General features: G+C 40.3%; 1 protein-coding gene across 2 annotated transcripts; it reads left to right on the top strand.

The window, feature by feature from the left end:
• The first annotated feature begins 1,409 nt into the window (after positions 1-1,409).
• tkfc (triokinase/FMN cyclase) lies at positions 1,410-18,941 on the top strand. 2 transcript variants are annotated; one of them, XR_013488651.1, is made up of 18 exons: positions 1,410-1,496; positions 6,857-7,046; positions 7,131-7,235; positions 7,454-7,641; positions 9,477-9,555; positions 9,635-9,724; positions 9,959-9,993; positions 10,076-10,160; positions 10,243-10,332; positions 11,498-11,614; positions 11,763-11,882; positions 13,035-13,172; positions 13,305-13,411; positions 13,507-13,613; positions 13,911-13,944; positions 14,076-14,168; positions 16,401-17,774; positions 17,865-18,941. XR_013488651.1 is itself a non-coding variant. In XM_033609794.2 (17 exons), the coding sequence occupies exons 1-17, from the start codon at positions 1,491-1,493 to the stop codon at positions 16,557-16,559; spliced, it is 1,743 nt and encodes a 580-aa protein (XP_033465685.2). In that variant the 5' UTR covers positions 1,410-1,490; the 3' UTR covers positions 16,560-18,941. The 2 variants fall into 2 exon arrangements, 1 of the variants encoding a protein (XP_033465685.2); XM_033609794.2 differs by having other exon boundaries at positions 16,401-18,941.
• Positions 18,942-19,077: the final 136 nt, after the last annotated feature.

Here is a 19,077-nt window from a genome sequence, read left to right on the forward strand (position 1 = left end):
CCTAATGTCCCCAACAAGTCTACTGAATAAATAAATACCGTGAGTTTGAGCTGTTAAATTAATTTCAAACGAAAAAAGTTTCAATTTAGACCTTTTTTAATCTTTAATGTCATTTAATCCATCACTTTTATTGTTCTTATTTTACATCATCCCCACACAGCTGTGATATTGCCTCACCCACTCAAAATGCAGCATGTTTATAGGTAAACAACCTCCCATTGCATTTATTTTAAAGGGATTAAAGGGTAATTCAGCATCACTAATAAACACCCCTGCACTAGACATTATTTCATAAAGCAAGAAAACTGAGGGTTCAGATAATTTTGATAGTCTTTAGTATTGTTTTACTACATTTATTACAGTCTTAAGGTTTTAAAAGGAATAGTATTTTATTATTATTATTATTATTATTATTATTATCAGCATCATTTTATAATTATTATTTTTGTTATTATCATTATTTATATCACTATTATTAATTATAGTGATATAAATAATGATAATAGTAATAATAAATAATAATAACAATAATAATTAATTATTACTATTATTATTATTATTATTATTATTATTATTATTATTATCATCATCACTATTATTATTACATATATTAAAAAAATATCTGTATCATGACTTTTTAATACCATATTATATGTTAACAATAAATGCAAATTTATAAAAATAAAAAAAAAATCATATATACAACATCTTTATATAGGTTTTCCACATTATTTTTTATATTCAAATATATTACAGCTTGTTTGTGGTGCAATTCTGTCCATTTTTATGAATTTATATAATGACGTGTTGGGTGTTTCTTGTCTTTTTTTAATGATATTTTTAGATATATTGTATTTATTTTATCGTATTTTTGTACATAGATGATTGTTTTTTTGTGTGTGATATGCTACGGACCATTCTCCGTGTCCTTAATAAAGTCATCATCATCATTATTATTATTATTATTATTATTATCATCATTATTATATTAATATTTATCCTATTTATTAAAAAAATAAGTAATACTAGTTATATTTACAAATAATTATATAATGACATTTATGGCAAAAAAAATCATACATAAACATACATAAATGTATGGGCTATACATATATGTCAATGTATGAAATTGTTCCAGTTTTTAATAGGTCTCAATTATAGTTTGTACATATATTTTTAAATTCATATGTACACTGAATTCATACATTGAAATTAATGTACTTATAGATATTTATTTAGTTAATTATTTATTTTCAAACTGTGTCCTATATAACTATAACATAACTATAATTAGCGTATTACAGAAATATGATATGTTACATATTTTCTGTGCAACTTAACGATATTTTCAGAGGAAGTGTCGCTTTTATAGTCAGATAAATCATACGCTTTTATTTTGTAGGCGTATTCTCATTACATCCGGTGTCATTCTTGCACACACGGCTGCCTCAAGCTGCTGTCCGACGGGAAAATACGGAACACAAGTTCAAATGGAGGTAAAGGATCATTTTAAAGGCTGTTTATCGGACTTGAGTGGAGAGACGCGCTGAGCTGTGACTCTGTGTGATGTTGGACTGGTGCTGACATGAAGGGTGACTGACAGGAGTGTGTCACTGCCTGGTTGAGTTAGCTCTGCTCTGCACACTTGTTACTGGGAAGGATCAGAGTCCATGCTGTCACATCGGAACTGAAGCTGTAAATCCTGCATTGTATACTGTGTTGTTGCAGATAAGAGTTTATGATGGAACTTGTGTAAACACTGATTCTGTAGGCTGTGTGTGGAGTGAGGACTCTGTATCACCTCTGACCTCATCGATTTATGCATATCCCACAACTTTATGACCAATTAGGTAAACCCCTTATTTATTATTTATTTGGTTGGTTGGGTGGTTTTGCATGGAAACTGTTAATAGCAAAAAAGAAAAAAACAGACACAAACAGTGGTTTCCCTAAAGAACCGTGGGTAAGATTTAATGGCATCTAGCTGTGAGAATCGCAGATGGCAACCAGCAAAAACTTCTCCCGATTAGAATTCCTTCATTGCTCAGGTTTTCTACAGGGAGCCGAATTATCCACAGAGGTCTCCTCCTCTCCAAAACAAACAGACCGTGTCATTTAAACCAGTAAAAACACTGAATAAAGTTGTCTAACGTACAAATCTGTGGTTTTCCAATGCTGTTTGGCATGTCAGAGACGGGCCTCTAGCCTAGCACTTAAGATCTTGACGCTCGGGAGGTTTTTACTAGGAGCCGAAACAGACCTTGTGATTTAAACCAGTAAAAATACTGAATAAAACAATTTAAATTAAAAATCAGTGTTTTTACAATGATGTTTGGCATGTCAGAGACAGGACACAAGCCAAGATCCTGATTCTGTGTGCTCATTTGTTTCCTCTGATAGCTAAATGTGTGCTCACCTTATTTCTGATTCAGATGTTCCGAAGGTTTTTACCAAGAGTTGAATTATCCACAGAGGTCCCTTCCTCTTCAACACAAATAGACGTGGTGATTTAAACTAGTAAAAATGTTGAATAAAGCAATTTCACGTTACAAACTAGTGTTTTTCCAATGCTGTTTGGCATGTCGGAGACAGGCCAAGTTGCCTAGCACCTGCTCATGTGTGCTCACTTATTTTCTCAGATAGCTTAATGTGTGCTCACCTTATTTTTGGTCCAGATGTTCAGAAAGTTTTTACCAAGAGCCGAATTATCCACAGAGGTCAACAGACCTTTTGATCTAAACCAGTAAAAACACAGAGTAAAGTAGTTTAACATTCCAAATCAGTGCTTTGCCAAAGCTGTTTGGCATGTCGGAGACAGGTTAAGTAGCCTAGCATCTGCTAATGTGTGCTCACCTTTTTAGTAATAATATTAATAATAAAAACTTGCAAAATGCAACACAAGGTGCTGAACATAAAAGACAGTGAAAACATTTGTGATAGAGAGAAAAAAAGATGATTAAATCATATAATAATAATAAATAACAAAAAAAGAAAGCAGGGATCAGCATGCCCGTGGTCCCCGCCTGCTGCCCGGCACACAATGCACCCGACCCCGATGCCAGTCCCTGCAGGTGGTGGGCCCACAGGGTGGCAGCTTCATGTTATTATTGCCATACTGGGCAAGGTACTCATTCCCCGAATGTGCCGTGTCATCGTGGTCTTTTGAACCGCTCTTAGTCTTGCCCCTCCCCTGGGAACACTTTGTCTTGGGAGACCGTACCAGGGGCTATTACCAGACATGCAAACCCCTCCACTACGTTAAGGTGGCGACTCTTGGAGGGGACATCCAGAGGGAGCTCAGAGTAGAGCTGATAAGGGTCAGTTGAGGTGGTGCGGGCATCTGATCAGGATGCCTCCTGGGCGCCTCCTGTTAGAGGTGTTTCGGGCACATCCCACTGGTAGGAGGCCCCGGGGCAGACCCAGAACACGCTGGAGGGATTACATATCTCATCTGGCCTGGGAACACCTTGGGGTCCCCCAGGAGGAGCTGGGAAGTGTTGCTGGGGAGAGGGACATCTGGGGTGCTTTGCTTGGCCTGCTGCCCCCACGACCCTACCCCGGATAAGTGGATGAAAATGGATGGATGTAGCTTACCAATGACTTTCTCAGACACACCAGACAGAAGAGCGTTACAGTAGTCCTGCCGGCTGGAAATAAAAGCATGAATCAACTTTTCTGTATCTGCATGGGAGAGAAACGGTCTGACAATACTCCTCAAGTAGTAAAAGGACACTTCAGTCACGTTTCTAATGTGTTGTTCAAAGTTCAGTTCAGGGTCAGTGATAAGGTTTTCTCCATTTTCCTTGGTGTTCAGTGCAAATAATTTTGGGTGGTTGGACAGTTTTTGTCTCTGCTTTTGCTCCAATAACAAGAATTGAGTGCAAGAAGTTCTGATCCATCCACAAACTCATGTCAGATTGTAATCCAACAATAGTCACTTGAATTCACAGACATACAGTACAGGCCAAAAGTTTGGACACACCTTCTCATTCAATGCGTTTTCTTTATTTTCATGACTATTTACATTGTAGATTCTCACTGAAGGCATCAAAACTATGAATGAACACATGTGGAGTTATGTACTTAACAAAAAAAGGTGAAATAACTGAAAACATGTTTTATATTCTAGTTTCTTCAAAATAGCCACCCTTTGCTCTGATTACTGCTTTGCACACTCTTGGCATTCTCTCCATGAGCTTCAAGAGGTAGTCACCTGAAATGGTTTTCCAACAGTCTTGAAGGAGTTCCCAGAGGTGTTTAGCACTTGTTGGCCCCTTTGCCTTCACTCTGCGGTCCAGCTCACCCCAAACCATCTCGATTGGGTTCAGGTCCGGTGACTGTGGAGGCCAGGTCATCTGCCGCAGCACTCCATCACTCTCCTTCTTGGTCAAATAGCCCTTACACAGCCTGGAGGTGTGTTTGGGGTCATTGTCCTGTTGAAAAATAAATGATCGTCCAACTAAACGCAAACCGGATGGGATGGCATGTCGCTGCAGGATGCTGTGGTAGCCATGCTGGTTCAGTGTGCCTTCAATTTTGAATAAATCCCCAACAGTGTCACCAGCAAAACACCCCCACACCATCACACCTCCTCCTCCATGCTTCACAGTGGGAACCAGGCTTGTGGAATCCATCCGTTCACCTTTTCTGCGTCTCACAAAGACACGGCGGTTGGAACCAAAGATCTCAAATTTGGACTCATCAGACCAAAGCACAGATTTCCACTGGTCTAATGTCCATTCCTTGTGTTTCTTGGCCCAAACAAATCTCTTCTGCTTGTTGCCTCTCCTTAGCAGTAGTTTCCTAGCAGCTATTTGACCATGAAGGCCTGATTGGCGCAGTCTCCTCTTAACAGTTGTTCTAGAGATGGGTCTGCTGCTAGAACTCTGTGTGGCATTCATCTGGTCTCTGATCTGAGCTGCTGTTAACTTGCGATTTCTGAGGCTGGTGACTCGGATGAACTTATCCTCAGAAGCAGAGGTGACTCTTGGTCTTCCTTTCCTGGGTCGGTCCTCATGTGTGCCAGTTTCGTTGTAGCGCTTGATGGTTTTTGCGACTCCACTTGGGGACACATTTAAAGTTTTTGCAATTTTCCGGACTGACTGACCTTCATTTCTTAAAGTAATGATGGCCACTCGTTTTTCTTTAGTTAGCTGATTGGTTCTTGCCATAATATGAATTTTAACAGTTGTCCAATAGGGCTGTCGGCTGTGTATTAACCTGACTTCTGCACAACACAACTGATGGTCCCAATCCCATTGATAAAGCAAGAAATTCCACTAATTAACCCTGGTAAGGCACACCTGTGAAGTGGAAACCATTTCAGGTGACTACCTCTTGAAGCACATGGAGAGAATGCCAAGAGTGTGCAAAGCAGTAATCAGAGCAAAGGGTGGCTATTTTGAAGAAACTAGAATATAAAACATGTTTTCAGTTATTTCACCTTTTTTTGTTAAGTACATAACTCCACATGTGTTCATTCATAGTTTTGATGCCTTCAGTGAGAATCTACAATGTAAATAGTCATGAAAATAAAGAAAACGCATTGAATGAGAAGGTGTGTCCAAACTTTTGGCCTGTACTGTATATAGTTGCTTTCTCTGATAACTTTAGATCCAGATGTTCAGGAGGTTTTTACCAGGAGCCGAATTATCCGCAGAGGTCTCGTCCACTCCAGAACAAACGGGCCCGGTGATTTAAACCAGTAAAAACACTGAATAAAACAGTTTCTCATTAAAAAGTCCATCAGTACATTTACAGTCGAGCACTACTAGGCCATTCATTGGACTACTGTCCTCATCCCAGTATACAAGCACGGGAGGGGAATCAGTTTATTGACCGATGTTTGACTCCTCTACAATAGATGGCGATATGCCCCCTGTCAGCTTGTTAGTATTGGACCGTTTACCGGTTGACCCATTACGTCACAGACCAAGCAATCGACAAACAAGTTAGCTATGGTTAGCTTATTTCAGCTGACAGCATGAAATGTTTCTGTCGTCATGTTACTGTTTGCCATGCTGTTACCTGCTTCTTCCGGGGTGGAAACTGTGGAGCGTGTGCAGAGCACCTCGGCTAGTTTGGGTCCGATTGACTGTATACATGCAGGAGTAATTCGACTCTCAGTTGCATTATTAGTCCAGCTTTGAGAAACTTGATTTAGTACGACTTCAGTCACACTAACATGTATTTTAAAAGTCCAGTTTTAGTCGGACTGACACAATAAATCGATTTTCTCTAATCTCATGTATACCAGTGGTTCCCAACTGGTGGATCACAGTCTAAAAGTGGGTTGCGGGTCCACTCTGAAAGGACCGAAAGTGACTTGGGAAGGTGTTGAGTTCGTAAAAAACACATGTATTTTGAAGTATGGGGAATTTCGGCACACAACATTTATTCTTAAGTGCTGTTTCCTAAAGTAGAACAGACAGCTACTTGAGAGACAGCAAACTAGCTTGACAACATGACGCTGAATATATTAAACTGTGTGGACCTTGAACTAATGACCAAGGAAGACTCTGGATCCAGTGGCCGCACCAGTTGGGAACCACTGATATAAACATACTGAAAGTTTTTCTGACACTCTTGATGCGAAAAGGCTGCTAACTACTGTTTGTTGGCCGACACGTGAATGTGAATGGCTTCCTACCTTCGGAAAAGTTGTGCCACAGGAATAACTTTTTTTGATGGGTCATTGTTCCAAAAACATAATAATTACATAACTTCATACATAACTTTTTTTACACAGCTAATCAATTGTTTTGCAGTAAGGTCATCAAATGTAAAAAGTGGTGCATTTTACCCCGTTCTCCCCTACTTGATGTCTTTGACTGAGCGTTCTGTGTCTCTCTCTCAGCCCAAACAGAAGTTGATAAACTCAGCAGACAGCTGTGTGGACGAGGCTCTCTGCGGCCTCGTGAGGGCCAGTGGGGGCCTGTCTCTGCTGAAGGGCCACAGAGTGGTGCTTCGGTCTGACCTGGACAACCTGAGGGGCAAAGTGGCCCTGCTGTCAGGAGGAGGGTCAGGACACGAGCCGGCACACGGGGGTACAACTTTAACATTTTCTAATGAACTATATTTATCTCAGCTTTAATTTCTCACTCTCCTCCCCCCTCTCTGTCTGTCTACAGGTTATCTCGGGGCAGGTATGCTGTCGGCAGCTGTAGCAGGTGGAGTATTTGCCTCTCCACCTCCTGCCAGCATCCTGGCTGCCATTCTGTGCTTGCACAACGCAGGTAACGTACACCATTTTGCATTATTTGACTTCCTGAACGCTGGTTGTGTATGTAGAGGCATGTACAGTACAAAATGGTGCAAATGTGACACTGTTAAAGGGAGTCAATGTGGCAAAAACATCTGGAATGGTAGAACAATAAGCCGCTACTGTAAAGTAAATTTAAATAATAAGTTAACACAACTAAATTGAAGTATATCGACCATCGTCCCTGCACAGGAGCCTCCGGAGTCCTTCTCATTGTCAAGAACTACACCGGTGACCGCCTCAACTTTGGCTTAGCCGCAGAGCAGGCTCGTAACCACGGCGTCACTGTTGACATGGTGATAGTTGCTGAGGACTGTGCCTTTGACCAACCCAGTAAGGCCGGGAGGAGAGGCTTGTGTGGCACCGTCTTCATACACAAGGTAAACAACAACAACAACAACAATGTTCTTACCTCGGAAATAGTAGTGCGACAAAAAAAAGTCTAAACTTGAGGTCCGTTTACTGCACCGTTTTTTTTTTCTTTCAACTTAATGTCATGGTCAGGCTGCTCAGTTATCAGCTATTTCAATGACAGTTGAGCAAACTACATCCTCTGAAGAAGACCATGAGATGTGGTTGAAAGCTCCTCAAAAAGCTAAAGCCATTTTCTGTCTTTCTGCGTCTTCTTGTGAGGGTCCGGTTTTAAACAGAGATCAGTTTTATAAGTCAAGAGGAACAAAGACAAATGTTCAGATTAATAAATGAGAGATAAATGTGAGTTAGTACTGATAACTAAAGATATAAAGCGTTCACTTTTCTGTACTTAGAGTTACAGTAAATAGGTGGGCAGTAATTTTAATTTTAACCTTATTTAATGTCTTTGTCAATCCACACAAGGCAGTTGGCAGTTGAAATGTGACTTTAGCATGTCCCTTGTATTACACACAGCACACACATGCAGTTACAACAGAGGGTTAGCGTGGTAGCTCTTCCTTTTGTATGATAAAAAGTGTTTTTAATATGGAGGATTAAAAATGACAAAAGTATCAATAAATAAAAAATAAATGAATGTAGACAGATAGATAATTAGAGGAATAAATGTGTAAATGAAGAAATAAATGCAGAGTTCAGGATGTCCTACCACATTATTTAATACTTTGAAACCTGGGAATAATGAGCAATAAAAGAAGAAATGACTCAAAAAATTGCAAAAAAAATTTGTAAAAAATGACCTCAGAAAATTGCTTAAGAATTATAATAATTCTGTATTATAATTTTAAATATGTAATAAAAATAGTTAATTATAATATAGTGTGTTTCCCCTATTTAAAAAAAAAAAATCTAAATCTATTAAGTTTTTTGCAATTTGTGGGACATTTCTCACCAAGTTTCTCATTGCCATTTTTATTACTCGCAAAAAGTGGCCGAAAGCAGCACAAAAAAAAGTGATGTTGCAGGTTTCAAAGGGTTAGTGCTGTATTTATTTATGTTTTTTATTTAGTCATTTTTGTATATATTTATTTATTTATTTATTTATTAATTTCTGTTTTTATACATTTATTTATTAGGTCATATTGTATATATTTATATATTTTTAATTTATTTCTGTATTTATTTATACATTTATTTATTTATTTTATTTAGTCATTTTTGTACATATTTATATAGTTTTTAATTTATTTCTGTATTTTTTACATTTATTTATTGTTTTATTTAGTCATTTTTGTACATACTTATATATTTTTTAATTTATTTATGTATTTATTTATACATTTTTTTTATTTTATTTAGTCATTTTTGTACATATTTGTATATTTTTTTCAATTTATTTCTGTATTTTATACATTTATTTATTATTTTATTTAGGTATTTTTGTATATATTTATATTTTTTATTTATTTATGTATTTATTTATACATTTATTTTATTTAGTCATTTTTGGATATTTTTTTTCTTTTTTTATTTATGTATTTATTTATACATTATTTAGTCATTTTTGAATATATTTATGTATATATTTTTAATTTATTTATACATTTATCTATTGATACTTAAGTTATTTTTTTGTCCTTTATATTTTAAAGGCGCACTCCTGCCATTTAGAATTGCATGCAGAATTGTTCCATGAAGCTGGATATCCTGATTTATATTTCCTAGCATTCATCAAGCCCCCACAAAAACCCTAGATCCTACACCTCCCATCATGCAACTCAGCAACACAGACATTGTTCTGTCTGTCAAAGTGTTGCACCTCACGGTACCTGTTGTCTGTCAGCTGGCAGGTGCCTTAGCAGAAGAAGGCTGCTCATTGGACCAGATCGTTTCCAAGGTGACAGAGGTTTTGAAGGGGATCGGTGAGTCTCTGTTTTTACTCGATTAAAGCTTTGCAGAAACACTGGGAGACTTTTCATGGTGCATTTTGTTGATGTGAAGGTACACTGGGGGTGAGTCTGTCTCCGTGCAGCGTTCCAGGCTGCCTGCCGTCTTTCGACCTGCCGCCGGGAGACATGGAGCTGGGACTGGGTGAGGGATGAAGAGATAGCGGAGTATCAAAGAAGGTGGAAATGTTTACGTGTCTGCCGTCCAGCTTGTGTCCCGACCCTCCTTCAGACAGCGTTTTTTTATTTTCGGCCAAACTGCTTCTCAAATATGAGCTAAAATCTCTGTATCAAATCATATCTAAGAACGATGGCGAGAGATGAATGGTAGGAGAGAGCTGTAGAAAAATGTTGACAGGTATTTTTCCATCCTCTTCAGGAATCCACGGTGAACCTGGAATCAAAAGGTCAAAGGTGACTCAGCATAAATCTTCAGTGTTTATGTATATATTTCCATTTATTTCTCTTAGCTTCATTCATGTATGCTGTTCACCAGGTGGCGTCTGCAGATGAGGTGGTGAAGACCATGATCGATCACATGACCAACCCTAACAGCCAGTCACATCTGCCTCTTAAGTCAGGTCCTCTAAGTCTCTATTTATTTTGCTTTTTAATGTCTGCAGCCATCACTTCTTTTGAACTGTGAGGCCTTCTTTTATACAGGAGACAGCGTGGTTGTGTGCGTGAACAACCTCGGAGCTCTGTCTTGTCTGGAAATGGCTGTGGTCACTAGAGCAGCCATCAGCTGTCTGGGTGAGTGTGGACACATTTGCTTGTCTGTGTTCATGTATTAACACGCATAGAAAGAGCCTACTCCCACCACGGGATCTGTAGAGCGAGGCATTAAAGGATAAGTGCAGTATTTTTTAACCTGACCCCGATTTCCCCACGTTTTTGTGTCTAAGTGACGAATGGGAACAACCATTTTGGAAACTGGTCCAGTACTGAGTGAGGGCACCACAAAACAGGCTGCAGTGTAACCACTTGGGGCATTTGTGCAACGGCAATGTCAGTGCCTACTTAAAGTGGGGTTTTTTGCCACTGACAGGCTCAGATTGTTTTTCTAAGTGTCTGACAACATTAGGAAAGGAGCCCTACAGAGATAGGGTTGGTGCGGTGCTGCAGTAATGCGGGCAATGCGCCAGGCTATCATGGTGAAGAGGGAGCTGAACTGGAAGGGGAAGCTTTCGATTTACTGGTCCATCTACGTCCCAACTCTCACGTATGGTCATGAGCTCTGGGTAGTTACCGAAAAAGTGAGATTGTGGATACAAGCCACCAAAATGAGTTTCCTCTGGACTCAGCCTTAGAGATAGGGTAAGGAGTTCGGACATCCAGAGGGAGCTCAGAGTAGAGCCGCTGCTCCTTCGCATTGAAAGGGTTCAGTTGAGGTGGTTTGGCCATCTGATCAGGATCCTCCTGGGTGCCTCCTGTTAGACGTGTTTCGGGCACATCCCATTGGTAGGAGGCCCCGGGGTAGACCCAGAACACACTGGAGGGATTATATATCTCATCTGGCCTGGGAACGTCTTGGGGTCCCCCAGGAGGAGCTGGGAAGCATTGCTGGGGAGAGGGACATTTGCACCCCAGATGTCCCTCTCTTCTGGCCCCAGAAGTGGCCAGGTCGTGGCCACTTCTCCAGGCCCACGACCTGGCCCTGGAGAAGTGGATGAAAATGGATGGATGTTGTCAGACATTTAAAATAACAAGCTGAGCCTGTCAGTGACAAACCAAACACTTGTAGTGGATGTAAGTTGACAGTGCGAACGTGCTGAGTGGTCACATTGTAGCCTGTTCTCGCTCAATATCGGACCAATTTCAAAAAAATGTTGTTCCAATAAGCCGCTCTCTTCTCTCTTTATGGTGAACATCTCTCGAGGATTTCATGGAATGTGACTAGCGGTTTCTACGTTCACAGAGAGTCGCGGTGTAGTGGTTGCCAGGGTGATGTCGGGGTCCTTCATGACATCACTGGAGATGGCAGGAGTGTCACTGACCCTGATGAAGGCCGACCAGGAAACACTGAGACTGTTTGGTGAGCATACACCCAAGGTTTTATTTCTATAATCATTGTACGGCGTAGGCTCTTTCAATGTCTAAAACTCAAGTGGTCCTCACGACAGTAGAAGCACATCAGCAAACACACACACACATATTTAATGTCCTCTGTCTATCCCATGTAGATGCTAAAACCAGCGCCCCCGCTTGGCCAAACCTCAGCACTGTGCGTGTTAGCGGACGCAGCTACATGACAGACCCTCCAGCTGTGAGCACACGGCCACAGGACGACACACACTCCCAAGGTTGGTTTCCAGTGTTACTTGCAGTGCTCATATTTCTATATATCATTCTATACGTAATGAGTTTGTGTGACATGAAATATTAGAGGAGCAACGACAAAAGGAAAGATTGTACCCCAGAAGTCTGGAGTTCGCTGTATTGCTCCTGAGTATGACGTGCTGTCAGCCATAACCCTCAGTAAACAATAAATTAATTACAGCAATTAATTGGCTTGAGTATTTCTTTAAGAAAAAAAAAGTCAAAATTCTCTGATTCCAGCTTCTTAAATGCAAATATTTTCTGGTTTCTTCACTCCTCTATGACAGTAAAATCTTTGGATTTCGGACAAAGCAAGACTTTTGAGGACGTCGTATTGGGCTTTGGGAAATATTTTTCACTGTTTTCTATCATTTTAAAGACCAAATAACTTATTGATTAATCAACAAAATAATCAAAAGATTAATGAACAATGAAATTAATCATTAGTCACAGCCATAAAAACAAGATTTTAATTTTTTGTTTTATTTTTTGTTTTAATTGTTCAATGCAGCCACCTTGTGGTCATTAGAGGAACTCCAGCTTCATTAACTTCACTGTCAGCCTTAACATAGTCTCTATATACAGACTCTACATTCAACTACATTCAGTGAATGTAGAGTCTGTAGGCAAACCCCAGAGATCTTGCCTCCAGAAGAAGAGCGGAAGAGCCCTGGTTTCCGGTTGTAGGCTGTTTGTAGTCCGCGTGATATTGACCAGTCACGTTTGAGCCGGCTGCGGTTGTTGCCAGGTTAAACGGTCCGTGCGGTGAACTAACGAGGCGGAACATAACTGGCGTCACTGCAAACTCTGAATCCATCGCAATGGTTCAGCATATTTACTTATATATAAACAGAAGTCGGAAACGGAAATTCGCCTCCTCCGCCCAAATCAAACCGGAATGCCAAAAAATCGGGGGTCTGCCCCAAGAGGCTGTATCGCCGCCCACTGGAAGTCAGACGCCGAATACAGCCGATGGGTTCCGAGAATGGCCTTAACATAAAGCCATTCAAGTTCATGCTTGTTATCTTTCTCATTCAGTTTTCCCTCACTGTGTGGAAAGCATCATGTGTTGTTACTAAAGGACAATGTTGGCAATGTATAAATGAGTAAAGTATGTGTGTTTTTGCCTCTGGCAGGGCCACTGAGTGCTGTGATGCGTAAAGCCTTAGAGAGGATTTGCTCCACACTGTTGGAAAAGCAGGAAGAGCTCAACGCCCTGGACCGAGCTGCAGGCGACGGCGACTGTGGGAACACTCACGCACAGGCTGCTAAAGGTTGGACACAGTGTGTGGTGTCAACAGCTGCACAATAACATGCAAGTGGATGTACAGTACACAATCAGAGAACAGGAGTGATGAAGTATCTTCTAAACACACTTTTTTTAAACTGTGAAAATGCTCATTCAGCCATTCAGGAGTGGCTCAAGGATCACGTGGTCCCTGGTTGCCCCGGGCAACTGTTATCAGTCCTCGTTGGATTGGTGCAGGAGAAGATGGGCGGCTCCTCAGGAGCGGTAGGTAGCGATATTTTTGACATAAAGTTGCCACTGAAATCTTACGCCATCTTTACTCACACAAACACACACTCCTCTCTTCATGTGTTTGTCAGCTATACAGTCTGTTCCTGACGGCAGCAGCTGGTCATGTGACTGAGGGGCGGAGCAACGCTGCAGCCTGGGCTAGAGCAATGCATGCTGGGACACAGGCGATGAGGAGGTGTGCATCATCTCTGCATGTACATAAGTGGTGTGCTCTTTCTATGCATGTGTGGTTATGTGGTTTTCTAGTAAACATGGAGGGTTCAAATAAAAAGTAGAAGAACATATTTTAGAAATGATAGATAAAAGAAAATAGAGGCGGAGCTCCAACACATCCTTTCTATATAATTTTGAGGTACTAAAAAATATATTTAAAATATGCCAGTGGTCCTAAAATAAACTATAACTTAATAAAGGCAAATTAAACAATAAGGAGAAAGTGGAGACACAGTCTGTAACGTCCACTGTCTTTCAGATATGGTGGTGCTGACCCTGGAGACAGAACAATGGTACTTTTCGTGCATCATTTCTATTCCGAAAAGTCTCTCATGTCATTTGTCATAATAAATTATTTTCTTGTTTATGTGGCCTCAGCAGCAACAGTCGCTTTGTCTTCATAACTCTGTCTTTGCCTTTCTAGCTGGATGCTTTGTGTCCAGCTGTGGATGAGCTGATGACGCTAACAGCAGCACCACCCGGGGGACAGATGGCTGTACTACAGGCTGCTGTGCAGGTACACTAGCATGCTTCTGTTGTGAGGCTGTCGTGATGACGGGTCAGGGCGTAAATATCACAATACAACATGTCTTTTTTTCTGTTTGAAAAGTACAAAAGTAGGAAGAAAGCAAGCACTCACACATCTTTTAAGTGGTTATGTCATAAGTATGTTCTTGAACGCACAGCTGATAGGTACGTGGTTCTTTTACATGATGAAACAGAACTGCATATTTAGAGGGTGTTACTCTCTAGCAGTTAGGTAATGGTGATAGGCCTACATATCGTCAGAGGACACTATTTTCGCAAGACCATAGACTGTCTATAAAGATGGACGACACGTCTCCACTTTTAGGCATCAATTTGCAAGGACAACCTTAAAACAAATGTGTACTTCAGTGGTGGGAGTGAAACTCTGGAACTCTCTACAGAATGAGTTAAAGCAATGTAAAAACATATTTCAGTTAAAAAAAGTATTTAAAGAGAAAATGATGAAGTTGTATGAGCATTCATAGAAAGAGAAAAATCAGGGTCTTTTTCTATTATTGTCTTGTTTTGTTGTTGTTATTGTCTTGTTTTGTTGCTGTAGATGGGAGTCATCCCCCTAATCTGACATTTAAGTTTGATAAACAGGTGTTGCCTCAGCTGGTTTTATTAGTATTTATGTTTCTTTAAAATTTTACATTTCTTATCAACTTTATAGCCAAAATGATAACTTGAAATACACTAAGGCATGTTGCACTTGGTTACTTCTGTTGTTTAGTTGTGTAGCTATGGATCTTTGTTTAGTATTGTTTTATCTTACTATTATCTCTCTTTGGATGTTCGGCTATGATATGAGTGAGTATCATTACTTGATGATGGCGATGATTATGGAATGCTTTTGCTTTAAAACTTGATGATGGTGGTGGTGATGATGATGATGATGATGATGATGATGACGACAATGATTATGGTTTGCTTTTGCTTTAAAATTTGTTTCAGATTAAGATATTAGGAATGGATGTTTTGGTTTGGTTTTTATTTTTGTTTCTTTTACTTATTATTCTCATGCGCAAACATAAGGTGTTGATAAGTATCAGAGTAATTTTTTGTAAAGGGGGCAGAAAATATAAGATTTTCTTCATTCTGCCTCCCTTTCGTCATGGCTGTGTAAACTATATGGATATGAAGATGTTAAGGAAAAAAAAAAAAGGTTTTGTTATTGGAACACATTCATGAACGAAATAAACTTCAAACTTGAACTTGAACTTGAACTTACGCGGGATTTATACATCTGCCTTGAATTGACGCCATACCTACGGTGTAGACTCTGCGTCAACACATAGATGTAACTACATGTTAATGCAACGCAGACCTCCTGTCCGTTTCTGTAAGTTGAAACCATTTCCCTCAGTGGAAACAAAGCTTTTATTTACTTTAATTTCACAGATAAGAAACAATAAATTGTGAAGACAATAAAGCCTCCACAAAAATAGCATTTTAAGTCTTGTGTGTGATTTATCCTGGCTTCATATGAGCAGAGGAAATCTCCGCTAGTTGCTAGGCTAATTTATACAATGTAAAATGCCATAGGCTTGTGCTAATAACGTTAGCATGTTGTTTGTTTGGAAAACGTGTTTAGTATATGACAGTTGTTTTGTCGGTGAACCTTGTGAGTTGTAATGGAGCCGAATTTTGTAATGTTACCTTTGTTAATTGGTGCTGTTGTCCCTGGCTTTATAAAATTTAAAATGCCATAAAGGACATTATGGACTGAAGAGATTTAAATGTCAGACTTAAATAGATTTTCCTGGTCAACAACTGGTAACTACCCAAAAATGGAAACCCTGAGTTAATCGGCGCAGATGATAAAGCTGCCTGCGTGTGTGTATTTGAGAGAGAAAGATGGGAAGAGAAGGTGGAAGGTGGACTATTGCATATTGTTCCTGTAAGTTATTAACAACTTACTCGGACCACTGCTTTGTCACTTACTGACCTGCCCGCCCGAAACGTGAGATATTTTTAACAAGCTTACCAGAACCGCCTGGAGGATCTGTGACTTTCAATCACGTTACAAATCCCCATCACTAACTGCCTACAGTGCCACCTGGTGGTGATGTGGCTGTACTACAGATGACTACTGATTTTCTACATCCGTTGTGTTTTGGTGCACAGACAAAAAGTACAGAACAGGTTAACATGTTGATTAATGTGTTCATCTATGCCATACATGCCTTATCTTTTGCCATCTTTCTCTATCTCTTCCTAGAAAGCGGCCTTGGGTGCAGAGTCGACCCGTAACCTCACAGCGAAGGCAGGGCGAGCCAGCTACATCGCAGCAGAGCGGGTCAATCTGCCTGACCCGGGTGCCGTCGCTGTTGCCGCCATCCTTAAAGCCGTGCTGGAGTCGCTGGAAGGGCAGAAGTAATTCAGCAAAAAGTGTCAGGGCAGATTATTATTACTGTCACCAGACTAATGGTATTGAAAAATGAAAAACTGTGATTTTGACTTCTTTAAAACAAATTTCTAAAAGTAATTTTCAATATCGTACATAAAATAAAATAACAATGACAAGGTCAGGGAAGACAAACTCTATCTAAGAGCTGTCAGTATACTTTGGAAAACTATTAGCAATAATGTAAAGTATACTCAAGATTTACAAAATGGTCAGAAACAGGGAAAAAAACACCAGTATGGTCCTTTAAATTAGATTATAAAGGATAGAAATACTGTAAATTCAATCACAGTTTAGCAAGACATGAATGGATAAGTGTTATTACTGACTGAAATTATTATTTAGTCCTCTTGGAGCTGGAGAGTTTTGTATATGTCAGTATTTTAACATTCCTTGTGAGCACTAATGACACCTTGACTGAACACCTTTCGAGTGAGTTTTCAAATGAAAGGAGCACTCTTACAGACGAGGGACTTGAAAGGGACAAATTTAAAAAACAATTGTCAAAAGTGAAGCAACAGAGTCCACTTCACCGGCTAAGGGACCTGTTAGCCTGCGATTAAGGGAGTGCTTGGAAGCTGTCAGTCTGGAACCAAGGGAGGTGTTAGCTTGGGATGAAGGGGGGCATTAGCTTGGGGCTAAGGAAGGGTTTAGCCTGGGCCTAAGGAAGCTGTTAGCCTGGGATCAAGGGACCTGTTAGCCTGCGATGAAGGGAACTCTTAGTAGGGGGCTAAAGGAGCGGTTAACCAGGGGCTAAGGCAGGTGCTAGTCTGAAACTAAGGGAGCTCTTAGCTGGGGGCTAAGGAAGCTGTCAGTTTGAAACCAAGGGAAATGTTAGCTTGGGATGAAGGGGGCCATTAGCTGGTGCTGAAAGCCTGGGGCTAAGGGAGCTCTTAGCCAGTGGCTAAGGAAGCTGTCAGTCTGGAACCAATGGAAATGTTAGCTTTGGGCTAAGGAAGCCATTAGCTGGTGCTAAGAAAGCTGTTAGCCTGGGACCAAGGGACCTGTTAGCTTGCAATTAAGGGAGCTCTAAACTGGGGGCTAAGGCAGGTGTTAGTCTGGAGCGAAAAGAGGTGTTAGCTTGGGATGAAGGGGGGCATTAGCCTGGGTCTAAGAAAGCTGTTAGCCTGGGACCAAGGGACCTGTTAGCGTGCGACTAAGGGAACTTTTAGCAAAGGGCTAAGGGAGGTGTTAGTCTGGAGCAAAGGGAGGTGTTAGCTTAGGACGCAGGGGGCCATTAGCCTGTGACTAAGAGAACTGAGCCTGGAGCTAATGGAGCTCTTAGCTGGGGCTAAGGGAGCTGTTAACCTTGGGCTAATGGAGCTGTCTTAGTTTGCAACTAAGGGAGCTCTTAGCAAGGGGCTAAGAAACCTTTCACATTGACACAATCCTGCCACATTCCAAAGTGGGCTAACCCTGACTTTAGCCTGGTCCTGCTCCGAAACAGGCTTAGCCTCAAGTTTTGCCTGTCTGAAACTGATTTAATGGACTTTTTGTCACGTTTTTGTTGTCCAATTACATGACTTCTTTGTTACGTCATCAGCACGAGTATGCTTTAGGTTTACATTGTAACCATGGTATATACTGCTAATTGAAACTGTAGGTACCTAGCAAGCTAGCTAGCTTAGAGCATCAACATTAACAGTAACATCTTCTTTTCAGATTTTCCTTTCTCTGCTCTTCTCTCTCTTTTTGTCCCAAGTCCTAAACTCTGAGTTTCGAGTCCCAAACAAGTCATAAAGGGCTCTTCACCAAATTTAATGCCAAAATATAATAATGTTTTTTTCATGTCAAAACCGTTTTTAAGTAAAATACTTTAAAATCTTTGGGCCTGGGGGAAGGTATCAAGTATTATCAAATCCAATAGCTCAAGTCTAAGTGAGGTCACGAGCTGCAGATCTTTTTTGTTTGTTTGTCGAGTCTAAGGTCATCAAATTTTGAACTTGAGTTTGACTCATGTCCAAGTCATGTCACTCGGGTCCACACCTCTGGTTTACAGTGTGTGTGTATGTGTGTGAAAAGCCGGAGGAATTCTCTACATCTCTATTCGCTATAGCCCACATTTCCCATAATACAACTTGATAGCGTGTTTCATTAGACCCTCCCTGTCTGGTAAACACCCACACTGTTCAAACTGCTAGTTTCCTTTCTCCTCAAGATGAACAAACTGATCTCTAGGTGTAAAAAGTGTGCTCCTTCAAGACCGTTATAATCAGATTCATATGATTAATCGTTCATGTTCCACTGTGTAGAAATGCTGTACATGGATTCAACTGCACTTCTCTGATACAACTGTATTAATTATAATAAAATAACTGTTACACTGTGTATAACAGTATATGGTACACTAACAAAGTGTGTGTCTGTGTGTGTGTTTTTACAGAAGTGAGATAAATGTGTGTATTTAACTCACTATCAATTGTTCAGACATGGGACTTTCTGTCTTGGGTTACAATGAAAAACATGCACAGATTAAAATCTTTTTCTTCTT

This window comes from Epinephelus lanceolatus, chromosome 22 (assembly GCF_041903045.1).
Source record: "Epinephelus lanceolatus isolate andai-2023 chromosome 22, ASM4190304v1, whole genome shotgun sequence".
NCBI lineage: Eukaryota > Metazoa > Chordata > Actinopteri > Perciformes > Serranidae > Epinephelus > Epinephelus lanceolatus.

Bases quoted from the DNA above. Each gene is read 5' to 3' on its own strand.
- tkfc (XM_033609794.2), top strand. The intron at 9,725-9,958 runs GTGAGGGATGAA...CATCCTCTTCAG, and splicing joins AGACATGGAGCTGGGACTGG to GAATCCACGGTGAACCTGGA. The intron at 9,994-10,075 runs GTGACTCAGCAT...GCTGTTCACCAG, and splicing joins CTGGAATCAAAAGGTCAAAG to GTGGCGTCTGCAGATGAGGT.